The sequence below is a fragment of the Macrobrachium nipponense genome, chromosome 43 (genome assembly GCF_015104395.2).
Source record: "Macrobrachium nipponense isolate FS-2020 chromosome 43, ASM1510439v2, whole genome shotgun sequence".
Classification (NCBI taxonomy): domain Eukaryota; kingdom Metazoa; phylum Arthropoda; class Malacostraca; order Decapoda; family Palaemonidae; genus Macrobrachium; species Macrobrachium nipponense.
In genome coordinates, this window is record NC_061104.1 from 49,784,013 (window position 1) to 49,802,483 (window position 18,471).

The 18,471-nt window shown below is 42.3% G+C and overlaps 1 protein-coding gene across 1 annotated transcript in view; it reads left to right on the forward strand.

The window, feature by feature from the left end:
• The window catches only part of LOC135213731 (uncharacterized), a 125,423-nt gene that overhangs the window by 70,447 nt on the left and 36,505 nt on the right, over positions 1–18,471 (forward strand). The window contains exons 13-17 of the mRNA XM_064247847.1: positions 13,442–13,562; positions 14,028–14,240; positions 14,888–15,081; positions 15,726–15,906; positions 16,071–16,237. Of these exons, the coding sequence (XP_064103917.1) occupies positions 13,442–13,562; positions 14,028–14,240; positions 14,888–15,081; positions 15,726–15,906; positions 16,071–16,237 (876 nt within the window). The remainder of the gene's footprint in view (positions 1–13,441; positions 13,563–14,027; positions 14,241–14,887; positions 15,082–15,725; positions 15,907–16,070; positions 16,238–18,471) is intronic.

The window sequence follows — 18,471 nt, forward strand, 5'->3', positions numbered from 1 at the left end:
TAAAAATACTTAAACGTACCTTAAGCTAACATTGGTTATAGAATAATCATATTAATGAATGGAATACCTTACCGTGAGTCAGTGTGTCTTCTTTCCCTGCAAGTGTGCTTGATTTACGCTTTGTAAAATAATTTACAGTTTACGTTTTACAACGGATAACGCGATTTACAAGCTTTTTTTTTAAGCAAGCTAGGTTCAATCCTGGCAAGGTCGCCAATTTTACGTATATAGGGCCTTGTGAGAGACTAGATACGTAAACGGAAGTAATTTAGGGATTTCAAGAGGGAATTGCTTGAACTTACCGTAAACTTTCTTTAGAGGGAAGGTCGCCAGAAAACTCAGCCTCGTTACTTTAAAAAACTATTTATTTACAAAAGGCCCGTGCTGGCCTGGAGAAAAGTTAAATGATATTGGCCCCCACGTTGGGCTTATAGTCTCATCCATTCAAGCTGATTTTCATTCACTTGGGTTAATGCACACTTGCGGCAGAGAGACGGCACGTGACGTCATGGAATCTGGAAAAAGAATCTCCCAGATTAAACGAGATAAAAGGAAAAATGACTTCTTGCTTTGATTAAGGCTAATTAATTCTCTACCATTGGGGAAGGTAAACTCGAATGGTTTCACTGAGGTATGCACGAAACTAGGTCTTTAACAAGTCACAAAGGGGAGCACGTGGCCCGATGAGGACAAAGGGCTTCTGATGTAGAAGGGGTAAAATAAGAATTGAAAATGAATTTAGCAAGAGTCGTATGGTAGTAAAAGGTGCTGGGTTGAAGTTTACACTTTCAGACGTACCTTTATGCAATATTCTGTGTATCCTTGGAGAAGAATGCGGTCCGACCTCTGTTCAGGTCTGGGGTCCGGGTCCACCAGTACGTCGTGGTAGGCCTAACTTTTGGGAGGCTGGCCATTTGACCTCTGTCCGAGATCACGTCTCGCAGCCGACTGAGAGCGATACTGCTTGCTTTCGAATCACGGGGTGGCTTCCAAAAACCGCCTCGAGCATTGCCTGAAAGGTGGTAAACACAACGCCAGCAAATTGGGAAGGAAAATAGGTCTTATTGTAGAAGTCCCTAAAATCCATCTCGAAGCCTAGCTACTCTTGTGACCTGCCTCTCTTACCCTAAGCTTCCGTCAGGCCGGAAATATCATTCCTACACATCCCCACTCTCCCAACAACAGTAGCTTCAGGAGACGGCATGGCTGCTACTTTTATAATTAAACATAACTAAAACTCTGCTGGGAAGCGAGGCGTTCTATAGACGTAGCAATATCTAATCCTTTAGGCCAGCCCTAGGAGAGCTGTTAATCACCTCATTGGTCTGGTTAAACAAAGATGTACTTAACTTTTTTCATATTAAGTATCCACGTCTTAGCAGAGTAGAGGAGTACAAGCCTTGGATGGTTTGCTGTTTTTGCAATTGTGAAACACATTTCATGACATGCAGGTTGCAGCTAGCCTTTTTTTTCTTGCTTGTCATACCATATGCAAGAGGACAATGGTGCATGCTACAAGGTGTCTGCATTTCATTTTACTTTATTAGAAGTGTTTATGGCAGCTCTTTTTGACTCAAGCTTGGCTATTGGTCACAGATAAAAGAAACATTTTTGGACTAAAGAATATTTTAATCACAATAAGAATGCCATTATAGATGAAAATGTATTTTAATGAATCTTACAAGGATGTATTAACACTGCCATCTGGCAAAATTGAATGAAGCTGTACATTTCTTGAAATGGCAGGTTAATGCCAGAAGCCAACCCAGCTAAATCAAGTCAGTATAAAGAAGCTCAGTTTTGTAAAAAGCATCTCGTATAGTAGCCTGAGTTATTTGGCAATCTTGCAAAATAATATCATATGTATGTGTGAGAGGTCAAAACAAGTGCCACAAATATGCAAAAATTATGTAAACTTTTAAGGTTTATTTGAACTATTTATTCATATAAAATATATTGTTTAGGCTATACTTGCTTTCTGTTAAAAGTATAAAATTTTCATTTTGACATGTTTGTACTGTACTTCATTCTAATAAAAACAGAAATTAGGTACGCAAAAAATAAAAAAAAAATGCATCACATATATGCAGAATAAGTATGAGATGCCATTATTTCACAGCAAGTGTCAGAGATTGAAAAAAAAAATTTGAAGAGCTGATGTTAGCATTACAGGTTTGAAAAATGTTAGAATTATTCAAAGAATTTCATGATAAGAGAAGAGAACAAAATTAGACCAAGAAGCCCCCCCCCCTCTCTCTCTCTCATCTCTCTCTCTCTCTACTCCCCCCCCCCCCTTCGTCTCTCTCTCTCTCTCTCTCTCTCTCTCTCTCTCTCTCTCTCTCTCTCTCTCTCTCTCCAATCAAATTATATGATTTCATTATATTAACCCTCTTACGCCGATTGGACGTATTAAACGTTGAGATAAAATGTCTCTCGGGTGCCGATTGGACTATTATACGTCCGACATAAAAAGTTTTTTTTTTTTTTAAATTCGCGGAAAAATACTTATAGGCCTACCAGCCGAAAACTTTTGAATCACGCGCCTTGGGGGATGCTGGGAGTTCACGGATCAAGCTGTTTTGTTTAGAAGCGTGACCCAAGTGCGCATGCGCGAAATGCCTCCTTCTCGCACCAGCCAGCATCAGCGACGCGTCGTCAGAGACCGATCTTTTGCCGCAATCGTGTTTTTCCGAACTTGTGCGAGACTTTGAGTATTTGTGTTGCTACAGGACGTTCATAGAGATGTCTCAACGACGTATGGAACGCGAAAGGCGCGTTATACCCGTCGGAAGGGATCGTGTGAGGTGTATTCTGGACTTGGATGCTGGCGAAGGGCCAAGCACCCAAGATGACCTGGTGCCTCAAGGCCGTTCTGTTCGGCCACGTGTGGATGAAAGTGGTTTAGGATCACAACGTGTGTCTCATATGCCTTTAGTAACCCCTAGGAAGCATCGGGGCGTCCTTAGGGGCCTTCGTAGGAATTTGGTTGGCCTCCAACCAAGGGACATAGACGAGTACTTATCGAAGCTCGATCGGGAGTATGTCACAAGTCCTCATTTTGATGGCGGTTGGTCATCCAGTGATGAGGACATCACTCCTGATGTCAGTGACGATGAATATTTGCCCCCAATGTCCGTTCGAGGCTCACATCCCGAAAGTGAATTAGAACTCGGTGGTTTCAGTGCGTATGAGGGGGAATCTGAGGAGGGGGAGGATGAGGATATGGGGTCTAGTATTATCGCGGATGCGATACAGAAACGAAGGCCTAAGTGAGGGAGATGGGCCAGTGGGGGGGTTTTGTGTGCGAAATCGTTCGTGCGGGCGCACGGTCACGTAGAAGGTTGGATCGTCGCGCCAGCCAAGGTGAAGGTCGGTCGTCCTAGAGCAACGATGGGTGGACGGAGGACCCCACCCCACCAAACATGCACCCATTCACGGCAAACCCTGGGCTCACCGTACCTGTTCCTCTCACTGCTCTGGGGTTCATCCAGCTGTTCCTTACGCGGCAATTGCTGGAGTACCTGGTAGCAGAGACGGGGGACTACGCTCGGTACTGCCGTGATTAACTGCGCACGACATTATCGTATCGCTGGCGGGGCTGCAACCTCATTGACATGGCGCATTTTGTGGGGCTCCACATTTTCTTTGGATTGATGCCTGCTGCCGACGTAAGGCAATATTGGAGGCGTAATTTTTTTTTTTAGGTACGCCCAATGTGCCCGGCGTTATGCCCCTTGATACTTTCCTGGCGTTGGACAGATGTTTCAACGCCTTCAACCGAAGGGCCATACCCCGAAATAACTCCGATCGCCTCATCTTAGTGCGCCCAGTGTTGGAATACATTCGAGAATGTTGTAAAAATCTTGTGGTTCCTGCAAAGAACCTTTCTTTGGATGAGGGGGATGATGCCTTACAAAGGACGTCTTAGCATAAAAGTGTATAACCCCGAGAAGCCGAAGAAATATGGAGTGAAATTTTTTTTTATTACCGAGTCCAACACTGGATACGTCGCAGACTTTTTATTGTATTCCGGGGTCTTCTCCACGATGCGTGAAACTGTGATCAGGCTTGTGGATTGTTTCCGTAACCAGGGATACCACCTGTTTATGGATAATTATTATAACTCGGTATCCCTGGCCCAGGAACTGTATGAAGCAGGTGTTCACGTCAGTGGTACCCTTCGGTTGGTGCGTGGGGCCCCGAATGTCCTCAAGAGGTTCGCTAGCCATCTGCAAGATCTGGCAAGAGGAGAGAGACAGTGGCGGCGGAAGGGAGCTGTCTTCGTCATCTGTTTGAAGGGTGTCCGACTCGTCCCCATGATTACGACGAGCCATGAACCCGTCCAAGAGGAGGTCGTACAGCGGAAGAAGACACGTCGACAGGGCCGAGTTGTGTATGAGGAGTTTCGTGCAGACCGCCCTACCGTCATTGGGCACTACAATAGGCGCATGGGAGGAGTTGATCTCTTTGATCAACTCATCCAGTATTATCCCTCCGCCATGAGAACCAGGAGGTGGACCCAGAAGCTCCTCGAGTACATTCTTCAGTTGGCCCTCCAAAATGCCTACATTCTCTACTGTGGGTACTACGGTCCCGGTCTGCGGAGGATGACCGATGAGTGGCCTTCCATGTCTGCCCCCCTGCCCCGAGCTGCAGATCTGCCCCTAGAGGAAAGGGCAGACCTTAGGAGGGCCAACTTCTGTCATCCTGCTCCTGCCGCTGCTGCCGACGCCCCTGCTGCTGGCCCCGCCCGCACCGGTTCTCATCGGGTAGTGGACCCTGTGTGTGGGCTGCACCCAGGGGATCACACACTGGAGCTCTTACAAGGGCGCAGGCAGAAAGAAACGGTGCGGGTGTGCCATATGAATGGCAGGAGAGACACCCGGTTTTCTTCTGTCGCACCTGCAAAATAGCTCTATGCAGGCGGGGTTTGTCGGGGAGTGTGACCGCAAATACCACACTGCGGTGTTTTATTGGAGTGCGCCTCAGCGACAGACAGCGGAGGGCGCACGGGACCGCTCGTCCCTTCGGCAGTAAGGGCGCGCGTCTCCCTCCTCCACCTGTACCTCGTCATGTCAAGAGGAAAAAAATGCAAGTCTTCAATGGAGGAGGGAGAAAACCAGAATAGAACGAAGAGTCAGGATTACGAGTGAGTATTCTGCATTTATTTTATAATTTTATATTTATTTTTATATTTATTACAGGTTTTTATATATCCGTATCTGTGCATGATATATATTTCATTGTATGCAAAAAGAAAAGTGTCACCTGCATTCCTTTAATTTATGTATTCGTACCAGAATCGAAAAATGTAATATATATATATATATATATATATATATATATATATATACTATATATATATATATATATATATATATATATATATATATATATCTATATATATATTGGTATTTTTGGTTAAGTAAATTACATAAGTCTAGTAATATTCAGTCATTTATCTTCACTTTGAAACAAATTGGAAGTCTCTAGAACAATATGCAGATTTATGGTGAATTTTTGAAAAAAACATTTTTTTTCCCTCCGCACGCCGATTCTCGGCCGCAAATCTCCGAAATGCGTATGTCGCATTCTCCTAATATTTGTTCCTTTTCATATTAGGCCTTTTATAGAGTTTCATATATGAAAATGTGTGCAATTTCATGCAGTATAAAAAAAAAAAATTGAAGGTTGTAGCTTTTCTCATTTTTGAAATATTTGCATATAAATCACGATATTAGGTGAAAAAACTACGTTCGTGCAACTTTGACTCAACTGAAATGGTTGAAAAACGCATTTAAGCTAAAACTCTTACAGTCTAGTAATATTCAGTCATTTATCTTCACTGTAAAACAAATTGGAAGTCTCTAGAACAATATTCAGATTTATGGTGAATTTTTGAAAAAAAACTTTTTCATACAATCAACTTACCTGTAAGATATATACATAGCTAAGACTCCGTCGTCCCCGACAGAAATTCAAATTTCGCGGCACACGCTGCAGGTAGGTCAGGTGATCTACCATCCTGCCCTGGGTGGCAGGATTAGGAACCATTCCTGTTTTCTATTCATATTTTTTCTGTCGCTTGGAATGTAAACAACGTTTGCAGTTCCTCCTGACTTGATTTTTGGATTTCATCGCCATCGATCTTCTGGGCTATCTTTTGCAGGGAAGTACTGGATCTTTGGTTCGGCATACGCATATTAATTTGTTTTAAGAAAATAACTTGGCTTCGAAAATTTCGAAGAATTGTTTACGTGTAACTACCGAACTTTTCGGTAGACACTCACATAGTTTGCAAGAAGGAAAATTTTAATATTTATTCATAATAACGTGTAGTAAATGTTAGAATTGATTGAGCTAACTTCCTTCTGAGGAAGTAAGGAATAGAATAGTTTACGCTTCCTTTAGAAGTTTTTATAGCTCTCGTACTAACGAGCAGTTAGAGCATTAACAATACTAGTAGTGTTGTATCCTCATCTCCTTCTTACTTCACAGAATCTTCAAATTCATATTGCAATTTGAAGACAAAGGAATGTAGCTCAAAATACGAGCTATTGAAAGGTAAGAAGTGATTTTAGTGTTAGTGCAGTGGAGGGTGCGTTCTGATCGGCTCTGTTTCGCTCCCAGGCCTAGACCTCTTCCAAGCTCACATACCCAGAGGAGAAGGAAAGTCGAAAGCCTTACGGAGGTTATGGAGAATCCCCACCGATCAGGCGTCCCCTCGGCAGGATCTGTAGAACGTCCCAGACTGCCAAGTTCGCCATTGGAAAGGCGTCCTAATTAGTAGAGGGTGCGTTCGATCGTCTCTGTCTCGCTCTCAGGCCTAGACCTCTTCCAAACTCACAAGCCCAGAGGAGAAGGAAAGTCGAAAGCCTTACGGAGGTTATGGAGAATCCCCACCGATCGGGCGTTCCCTCGGCAGGATCTGTAAAACGTCCCAGACTGCCAGGGATAGCCATTGTAAAGGCATCCTTTAAAAAGTGCGTCTCTTCTTCCGTTTCTTCATCTTACATCCGAAAAGACGAAGAATGTTTGGAGTTTCGGACGATCTGGCTCGTTCTCGTGAAAACTAAGAGAACACTGACTCACTGAGCGAGAGGCTGAGAGCCAGCCAGCAAGCTAGCGCGAGCCACGTTCCAACAGCCAGCAGCGAGCCGCGTTCCAACAGACTAGTGCGAGCCGCGTTCCAACAGACTAGCGCGAGCCTCGTTCATACAGATAAACGCGAGCCGCGTTCCAGCAACTGAGTGCGTTCTCATTGAGAGAGAGGTCAGTCGCGAGACTCCTCTTTAGGCGGCCGTTGCTTTTGTCAGAAGGATTCTGATACTAAGAGAAGCCCCTTTTCATTATTCAGAAGACTCCTGTGTTAGGCAGTTCCTCTCAATGCGGACTCTCTCCTTCATACATGCTCTTTCCCTCGTTTTGAGGAGGCAAGAGCTTGGGAGGTTTTCTTATAAGAATCTCATCGAAGTTTGGGTATGATGGCGGATAGGAAATATCTACTTCCTTCCGTAAACCCTAGTGATGAACAGGAATTTCTGTCTCTCGCGATTTTATGAGGAAAATCACGAAGATTTAAAGAGTTCCTGGATTAACTTCCTTCCTTAAGGATATATATATACTCTTTCTATCGTTCTATTAACGAAAAGAACGAAGATAGTAGAAGGTAGTAGAGTTTCTGCTGTATGAGAATACATACGGTCAAATCATAAACACATTCCCGTAGTACTTCTTTTCTGTGCAAACTCAATTACCAGTATCCTTCTACGACTTTCCTAGGAAGGACTACGCTTAAAGAGGATTGTTAAGACACAGCTACTTAGCTTCTAGATTTATCGAAGTCGTTTCGCTTAAATATCTTTAATAAGAACTTCCTGAAGTTCGATAATAATTTTATAAAATTCCTTTATTAAATGGAGTAGCTGGCAACTCTGGAAGAGTAAGGCCAGACGGCTAACGGGGACTGCTTTCGCTGAGAGCCTGAGACCAACGCAGTACGCCAGTTACTGTCAGTACCATGTAGGTGTCAGTCATGAGCGGTCGGGTGTATCTCTCTCTGCGGGATGGAATAAAAACTATCCGTATCTCTCCCCTACAATTGCGGTCTTAACCTCGGATTGAGGGGATAGTTAATCTAACATAAATAAAATATTGTATGCCTTTTGCTAGAAGCTTTCAATAAGAGAATAGTACAACCTTTCAATGCTGTTTTTACCCGTAGGTAACATTATTAAAAAAGATTCTAATCGCAGCAGAACATTATATTATGTAATGCTCTCAGGCTTACGAAAGCATAGCTTATTAGAGTACCTGCTCAGAAGAAGATGGATGAGTCGGATGGGAAACATTCTCTTTGGGGCAGAACTTGTTTCCCTGAATGGACTATACTACGTATATAAAGCTTTTTCCTACTAAGAACGGAATTAACATGTGAAAGGATGTCGGGTACCATAAAGGCACAGGTGTTCTGGCACATAACATAAAAAGAATTAGAAGGAAGCGCCAGTCTGGAGCAATGCGCCAGAAGTGCCAACCTGGCGCAATGCTCCAGAAGCGCCAGCCTGGCGCACTGGCGCAAATTTGTGCCAGAAGCGCCAGCCTGGCGCAAATTTGCGCCAGAAGCGCCAGCCTGGCGCAGTGATCCAAGAGCATCCAATCCATGTTCTCGTTTTAGCGAGTTATTAACCTAAGAGTCCAGTAGCCTCTCGGACACCAGGCTCGGTAACGGCAAGATTCGTTCCTGATTTCGTTACCCATTTAATCACTTAGGCCAATTCCACGACTCTCTCATATCGCAAAGAGCATCGAGAATCTCTTTTTTTGCTCCTATTCGCGTTAACAAAGAGATCCTTCTCGATCGACGATAATAACTGTTAACATGTTTAACATTTATTGGAAAGAGTTGTGAGAACCTGCGGAAAGTCTTCTTCATAGATCTCTCAGTAAGGTAGAAGACGAACAGGCTTCCTATAGACTGCTTCCTTTCCTCGAACCAAAAGAGGTAGCAATATACGCCATCTTTATTTTTTTTTTAGAAAGGGGTAACTAGCTTTTGTCTTTTTTCCCCTAAATATAAATTATTTGTAGAATTTAAGATAAAGGGCGTCAAAGAAAAAGAAGATAATATTTTATGCCTCATTTTGGCCTTAGAGAGGTTGGATTCACAGAGGTCACGTTCTTCTCACAGCATGTTTTGGAAGTCTTTTCCAAGACAGTCTGAATACTTGCTATCAGCATCTATTATAATGGACCTTAACAACCTCTCCACTCTGAGTCTCTCTGCGTGCAGACTGACCAGAAGTGGACATGAATGAGAGGATTTTTCAAGGTAAATGACAATAGTCATGGACAAGATATAGAATTGCTGCAGATTGTGCTAGAGGGAATGAGGAAACTGTCCTCTTCCGATACCTCTGTGAACCACATAGCGGTTTTTTCTTCCCTTTCAGAGGGAAGAATCACCTTTGTATATATCTGTTATCAAAGAACGCAGTAAAAGGCTATACTCTGTCTCTATAAGGGATTGGAGATAGCAGAGGATTAAGATCTTCGGGATCTTATACATACCTCAATATGACAAGAGTAGGATATCATGTACTTCTAATGGGATCTTTTTGTGGCCCACAGATTCTATGTTCCGACAAGATGGAACTGATCCTCATCAAACTTCTTTGAGAAATTTTTATGAGGGAATTCTTTGTTTCTCTTGGTCCCAAACGATCAAGAAGACAAGTGAATTTTTTTGTTTTTGAGCCTTGGAATCTCGCATCAGATTCTATGGAGATTAGGCAATGGGTTCTTGCCAGCATAGTATGTCTGGCAAAGACTAAAACCCCCCCCCTATTCCTGATTCAATGTTTTCAGATAGAGGTTTTTGCGTTGTCCAGGCAGGCTACTTACGTTTTCATCTACAGTAGAATGGTTAAAACGTTTGCCTACAGAGTCTTTGGAATGCGATGACGGCTCGAAATGCTTCCCAGGTGTTCAGAGGGATACAATAAGGAGCTAGAAATCAGGAGTACTCCCCCCAATTTCAGCTCTGAGTCTCCTTCGACTTCCAAGCTTCTTCCCTTCCTTCGGACAAGGATAGGGAAGATTCTGCAACGAGAAGCCTCTTCAACAGGTAAGAAGAGATCTCGTGAGCAACGGAAGTACTCAAGAAGGATCCTCCTCGGAGGAAGACTTATCTCTCATACTGTTAGATATCCTATCGTATACTGGATGTAGCTGACTACAATCACCTCCCTTTGCCGGAGAGGCCAAAGCTCAAAGTGGAAGAATTTCTTCCACCCTTCTCCAGTCTTGTGATTTACTATTGTGGATGTTCAGGACTTTCGGACAATGTCAGCGCCAACCAGGAGCCTTATGCTAAAACAGGCGTAAAAACGCCAGAGGCAGACAGCCCAAGAACACTGTCATTGTCTGATGAGAGAAAGACCGGGCCTACAACCTGACACAGATCGCTAGATGCGAACATATAGGACAGATAAGAGTGTCCGATGTGGACATTGCCAGACATCCTCTAGACTCTACCAAGCTCGAAGCTCCGGCAAGTGGGGAGAGCCAACCAGGCGCGAGGCGCCAGGCAGGAGCGAGGCGCCAGGCAGGAGCGAGGCGCCAGGCAGGCCGCGAGGAACCAGCCAGCCGGCGAAGCTCCAGGCAGGCGCAAGGTGCCAGCCAGGCGCGAGGTGCCAGGCAGGCACAAAGCAAGCCAACCGGGCGCGAGACGCCAGCCAGGCGCAAGCCAGGCTCTAGGCGCGAATCTCCAGGTAAGGCGCGAGGCGTCAACCAGATGCGAGGCGCCAGTCAAGGGAAAGGTACCAGACAAGCGCTAGGCGCCAACCAAGAGCGAAGCACCAGCCAGGCGCGAGGTTCCTGCCAGGCTTCAGGCTTCAGTCGGGAGAGATCCATTTCAAGAAAGCCCTGGTCTTTGAAACATGGAGATCTCCTAAGCACTTCATAAGTGACTTGATTCCTTCAAACAGCTGAGAATTAAAAGCGCAGGAAGTGCGCGCTTTTGCAAATTCTTGTTCTTTACATAACAATATGTCATATAAGACATATTAGCTGTGTTGTACGGTAGAGGCAACTCTGTGTTGACTTCTCATTACACAAAGGATGTCAAGTTAACCTACGAGAGATCCTTCTCTTTGGTTTATACGTTTCTGCGGATACGTTACTGGATAAGGAGCCGACACTGATCCTTAACTTTGAGTTAAAGTTTTTTGAACTTAGTGAAATTATTGGGGTTTTAGAAAGGAGTGTGGGGATAACTCTTTTCAATTTGAGCGCGAACCCTCGTGTTAGGATCAGGTGATCGGGATCGGTGTTGCGCTCCTTCATAAGGTGTATTGTCATAGAAGTGGTCCAGTACCCATTGACAAAGTCCTTTCAGGCTCTGCCGAGTAAGCGGTTCATGAACCCATCGGCAGACCCACAAAGAAACTCTTAGCCATAGATCATATCTCGCTAAAGTCTTGAGGTGATGCAGACTACCGGGCACAGCCACGAAGTCTACCACCTATCAGATAGGAACCAAGGTTATTTATACCTACAACATATGTTGTTTACCTGTCTATTCCATGTTAGCTGTCTCTTACCCTCCACCAAAGGGTGTCAATCAGCTATGTATATATCTGACAGGTAAGTTGATTGTATGAAAATGATATTGTTATAATACAATAAAGTTTCATACATACTTACCTGGCAGATATATACGATTAATGGCCCACCCAGCCTCCCCGCAGGAGACAGGTGGAAGAGAAAAAATATGAATAGAAAACAGGAATGGTTCCTAATCCTGCCACCCAGGGCAGGCCGGTAGATCACCTGACCTACCTGCAGCGTGTGCCGCGAAATTTGAATTTCTGTCGGGGACGACGGAGTCTTAGCTATGTATATATCTGCCAGGTAAGTATGTATGAAACTTTATTGTATTATAACAATATCATTTCTTCCCTCTGCGCGCCGATTCTTGGCCGCAAATCTCTGAAATGCGTAGGTCGCATTCTCCTAATATTTGTTCCTTTTCATATTAGGCCTTTTATAGAGTTTCATATATGAAAAGGTGTGCAATTTCATGCAGAATACAAAAAAAAATATTTGAAGGTTGTAGCTTTTCTCATTTTCGAAATAATTGCATATAAATCACGATAAATAGGAAAAAAACTACGTTCGGTCAACTTTGACTCAACCGAAATGGTCGAAAAACGCATTTGTAAGCTAAAACTCTTAGTCTAGTAATATTCAGTCATTTATCTTCACTTTAAAACAAATTGGAAGTCTCTAGAACAATATTCAGATTTATGGTGAATTTTTGAAAAGAACTTTTTTCTTCCCTCCGCGCGCCGATCGTGGCCGCAAATCTCCAAAATGAGTACGGCGCATTCTCCTAATATTTGCTCCTTTTAATATTAGGCCTTTTATAGAGTTTCATATATGAAATTGTGCGCAATTTCATGCAAAATACAACAAAGAATATTTGAAGGTTGTAGCTTTTCTCATTTTTGAAATATTTGCATATAAAAAAAATATATATAAAAATTTCGACATTCGGTCAACTTCAACTCGTCCGAAATGGTTGAAAACTGCAATTCTAAGCTAAAACTCTTACAGTATCGTAATATTCTATCATTTGTCTTCATTTTGAAACAAATTGGAAGTCTCTAGAACAATATTTAGATTTACGGTGAATTTTTGAAAAAAAAACATTTTACGTCTGCGCGTTACGAATTCATGCATCATTTTGTGATAATATTTTTTATGTGTTGCTTTCATCATTTTACAATGTGTTATATATCAAAAGGATTGCAATTTAGTGTACAATACAACGAACAAAAAAGTAACTCGTTAGTTTTAACCGTTTTCCGCACAGCGCGATTTGAATACAATTATATATGAATTTTTTTTTGCGCTATCATATATCGCATTATTTATATATGATAATGATATTTTTTTCATTTCTGATGGTTGCATACTAAACTTCAGGCAATGACAAAAAAAGGAGCCAAAAATGAACTCTTAATCTTGAAAACTAAGCTTGCTGTGATTTTTTGAAAAAATTATTTTTTCCGCTTCGGCACTCACTCCCAGACAGGCCCGGCATATGGGAGACAATTTAGATTATACCGCTTCGGCGTAAGAGGGTTAATATTTATGTAACTGTAGCATTGCTGCTTAATAGTGTATTTCAGTAGAGGGGGAAGGATTTGCATTAAGAATTAATCTTGTACAGTTTGCTGTGACTACTTAATAAGTTGAGATTATACTGTTATATATTGTTTATATTCTGCAACAAGTCTGTTTTTATTTAATGTTAATTGATGTAATGTTTGGCCCAGTTCAATGTTGAGAGACATTTATTTGATTATAGTAATATAGTCAGTTGTATTCTAGCATTAAAAAATGTTAGAATAACTGGAGTACAAACCTTACACAGGAGTTCTATGGGAAGACAGGTGGTGGTTTAAAGAGAGTTGGGGATAAGAGGGGAGGAGCTTCTCCTGCGCAGAAACCTAAGGGGAGGTGCAGAGGAAGAGGAAAAATCTATGAAGAGCCAGGTAAGTTTGTTACTATTTACCCAGGTGTGTTTATTTTTCACAGTTTTTGAGTGAAACTGGCTGTTCCCTTTAAATTAGTTATAGAAAGGCCTATTTTGTTTATCTTAATTATCTTAGTTGCTTCTTGTTCATATGTAATTTTATTATTAAATGAATAAATATTCTACCTCTGACTACCTTCATCTTACTGAGGGAATCTTTAGTATGTGGCACACTGAGATTTATTTCCATTAAAGTGTAAAGTTCAGTGTCAGAACCTGTTATATTTGTTAACGGAAAACTACCTTGGAAATAAACAAACCTGTGGTATTTTTATTTTACATCGTAGTATTTAAGTTTTTTTTAGTATAGGTATGTATTCAGCAATGTCTGCTTATATATAAGTTACAAATCTATATGCATATATTAAGAGTTTTCCAAACAATTCATTTAACAAATTTTTTTCCCTTTATTTTGATATTGCAGAAATCGTATCCTTATCTTCTGATGAAGATGAAGACAAAAAGCCTAGTAGTTCAACAGGTGCTCACGGAATGGGAGGTGCAAATGGAAGAACATATTCTAGGTTGCCAAATCGTGGCCCACCTGAACCTATTAGTCATAAGGAACCTATTATTACTGAAGATATGGAGAACTTTGAAGATGCTGTGGAGCAGGATGTTGGTGGTGCTGTTACAGGTAGGATAAAATTCTAATTGACTGAATACAACTGTAGTAAATTCTTAAGAATAAACTATGCTGACATGTAAAACTTTTAAGCTCCTAGTTTGAGCTAATAAACGATAGGTTTAGGAAATTTACCTTATTTGAATCGTATCATTAAACATCAGAATTTTTTCAGTAAGTCATTGATTTTTATGTAGCACCTCAACTTAATGGATTCTTACCTTAACAGACTTTTGTACATATCAGCCACCATATTAGGATTGTTTTGACCTATGCTGCCCTTTTAGATGTGATACATTTTTAGATATCTCTCTTTGTGGTAAGATATCCAGAAAATATTCTAGTACAGACTATATTATTATTATAAAGGATTAGTTTATCCAGACCTCTGAGCCTAAAAAAGGCTCTTCTCGGTCTGATTAAAGTACCATACAGGCTTTAATATTGGGTCTTTGTTACATATCAGAAAGGCCACTCCCCAGAGCATCTTTGTAATTTGAGGTGCTACTCTTATAAGAATATTTTTCTTCATGGATTTTTAAAATTTAATAAAGAAGATTGTTTAAGTTTGACCCTAGAGTTCTTCCAGTCACGTGTCAGTAATGGACTTTATTGTTCTTTTGAAGAAAGCTTAATTTTTTTTTATGTTTCCTATGTAGGTGGTGGTTTGCCAGATATTCAAAGTATCACAGATGGCACCCTTAAAGGACCTTATACGTCCATCCACTGCAGGAGCATTCGAATAGGCTCTTATAAAGTGATGCCTAGAGACAGAATGCTGATAATGCCACAGGGCATTAAGATTAAAGTTCCATCTATTTTAGGTGAGTTTTACAGGACGTCTTTGGCTTGTGTGTTGGTTCTCTCTCTCTCTCTCTCTCTCTCTCTCTCTCTCTCTCTCTCTCTCTCTCTCTCTCTCTCTCTCTCTCTCTCTCTCTCTCACACATGTATAAACTTTAGATAAGTCAAATCATTATTGATTGTAATTTAGTCTTCATTGAAGGTGAAATTTAGTTGCATGTAACACCTCAGTAGATAATGGGATTACACTATTTTCATGTTGATTTTTTGTGTTTGTATAAATTTTCTGCTAATTTAATTCATTTGTGTTGTGGGCTCTTATACTTGGAATGGTGGGTATCCAATTTGCTATTTTGGGTAAGGTGATGCTGGGTGATGATCACTGAAAGGTAACAATGCTTATCCCAGAAGTTGAGGTCGATATAAAGGTTTCCCCCCAAGACAATTGGAGAAGTTGGAACACAACTACTAAATCCTAACATGGACCACTGTAATTGAAATTCAGTGGTGTCCCACACAAAAATGTTATTTAAATATACTTCAATTTCATGAACCAAGACTATTGGGATTGTAATTTTCTTATACATTAAAATGTCTATCATTTTATTTAAAAATATGTAAATGGAAAGACTGTAATTGTCATGGATTAAATTTTATTTTATAAAATTAATGTTCTTGTGTATTTTTTCTTTACAGATAATTCTAATGTTTGTGACTTTTGACATTCCAATCAAGAGTATAGTTAAAGTCTTGGCCCATTTTGGAAAATCTTTACCGGTGTTTTTTTTGTATATGAAACCATCTCTAGCTGAATCAATAAGAAGAACATTGAAGATGACAGATAGAAATGGATTATATTTTGACCCTTGCAGTTATGGTAAGTAGAGTGATAGCAGGTCCCCAAATCTTCTAAATCTTATTCAAGACATGTTTCAATATTGTAAAATTAAATGTATCCAGTATACTGAGTTTTGTGCATTAGTAGTACAAGTAGTTTTTTGTTGCTCTTGGTAGTTGTTTCAATTTTTTTTTTATTTACAGATGAAGCCCATAAACGCATTACAATCCTGCCAGATAGGATGACTGCAACAAACAAAATGATGATCAGGATATTCTTAACCATGACGTGGAGCACATCGAAGGGAAAACTGGAGGAACTTGACATTAAGGAAGCTAATGAAATCCTTATCAGGTCATCACCAACAGAGGTAAGCATTCTTTGGTTTGAACACAAGGGTTAATTCATAGTTAAAGATAATTGAAATTGTTGTTGTTTCCGGAATGATGGGTGTGAGTGATGTCAGGCAAACCGTGGTATGTTGTGATAGTTCAGTCTTACTGTATTTGTAGTGTGAGAGGTAGACTTTATTGTGGATGTCATTGAGGATGAGGGAGTTTAGTAGGAAGGTCTAATTTTTAGATTTATTTTGATTCTTTTGATAGTCCTCAGTTTTGTACATGAACTTCCCTGCCAGATATATACTTAGCTATAGTCTCCGACGTTCCGACAGAATTCAAATCTCGCGGCACACGCGACAGGTAGGTCAGTGGTCTACCTTACCCGCCGCTGGGTGGCGGGCGTATGAACCAATCTATCTCTCCAGCCAGATTTTTTTCTGTCGCTGAAGCGATAACAACTGTTGTCGTTTCTTCCGCCTATATTCTTCATTTCTCGCTTGCCTGGAGATTGATTTGAACATTTTGGTGACGTATTCGCTCTATGTTGGCTTGGCATACGCTGATTGTGGACCGTTATTGACTTTGCGCTGGGATTTTTCCTGTAGAATGTCTGATTTTGATTCTGTTTTCCAAAACTCCGGTTTTGTTTAGAGTATGTGGTGACCGATGGATGTAAAAGGTGAGGTTACCGAAAGCTGCGGTGGCCCTCACACTTTCTGTGTTAAATGTAGGGGGAATGAATGTTCGTTTAGTAACCCGTGTCAAGAGTGTGAGGTTTTGAACGAAGATGAATATAAGGCTCTTTCTTCTTATATTAGGAAACTTGAAAGGGATAGGGTAGCGTAAAGCTTCTTCAAGGAGCTCGAGCAGGTCGAGAATGAGTGAGAATGAACTAACATTAATGTAGTTTTAGAACCTTCCTCCCAGGTCTCAGCTCCTGCTCCCTCGCACCGAAGCCGTAGATTCGTCTTCGGAGGCGGCGGCCTCAAAAGCTTCCTTCCGTGTTCTAAGGAAGACAAGAATCTTCGTACTGAGCAAGGTAAGATTGTCAGTGATGATAAGTGCAGTGTACCCAGTGATGTGGAGGGTGCGTCTGACCGCTCCTTAGTGCCTCCAGGCCTAGACCTCTTCCAGGACTCCCAGTTCCAGTGGAGGAGGAAGTCGAAAGCCGCAGGAGGGCTAGGGAGAGCCCCCACCGGTCAGGCGTCCCTCGGCAGATCCTGAAGTTCGCTCCCAGGCCTGCCTTGGATCGTAAGAAGAAGAATATTCTTCGCCAGTGTTTTTTTCGTCATCCTCTTCTCCTTCGCCGAAGCGTGGGTGGAGCTCTAAGGAGGCGTCCACGCCCGTTGAAGAGGGCTGCGGAGGCTCCCTTCAGTACGTTAGCGTCCAGCCCCAGAAGACTTTTCTGATGTAGCTTCCTTGCAAGCAAAGAAGCCTAGGAGTCCGGTGATCGCCTCCTTCCTCCCGCGCCTCGCGCTGAGTTGCTTCGGAAGAAGATCCTGGGGACTCTCCTTCTCGAGTACTAGCGGGCCTACAAGCTCAGATCACAGCCTTGGCGGACTCCTTGGCATCGAGATCGCGTAGAAGGAAGGATTTGTCTCTCCCGATCAAGAGATCGAGGCGCGTTTCGTCGGAAGAGCGCTCTCCTTGTAATCGGCGTTCTCCTTCTTTTGTTTTGAGGATTCTTCTACTCATCGTAACATTTCACGAGAGGAACACCACTCCCGCTCGGAGGTGTCGAGACGCCATTCGACGGATAGGCGCTCCTTGGACTATGAGATATTTCCTCAAATCGGATTCCTGCCTCGGGTAGACGCTCAGCCCCTTCTGTTTCTCCTTCTTCTAGTAGTTCGTGCAAGAAGGAGAGAGTCGCTCAGGTCATAGAAGACTTGGTTCGTAGTCTCCGTCTCTTCTTTCTTCTCCTCGTCTTCTCAGAGAACCTAGGGAATGCCCTTCTGAAAGTAGGCGCACTTCTCCTTCCGACTACTGTAGTCGGGCGTTGTCGGATAACGTGCCTGGTAGGCGCTCATCGCACGGAGTTCGCTCCTCCCCTGTAAGACATCAAGAGTCTAGTAGGAGCCCTGCTCCTGGTAAGCGTCATTCGTTTAGTAGCTGTTCTCCTGGAGAAAGACACCTTGATCCTGTTTGCTTCGTTCTCCTAGTAGGCGCTCTTCGTTCTCGAGACTCCCTACTCCTGATCGGTCTCCTCTTGCTAGAAATCAAGCAACGCCTCAAGCGCCTGATTCTGTTAGGCGCTCGGAGC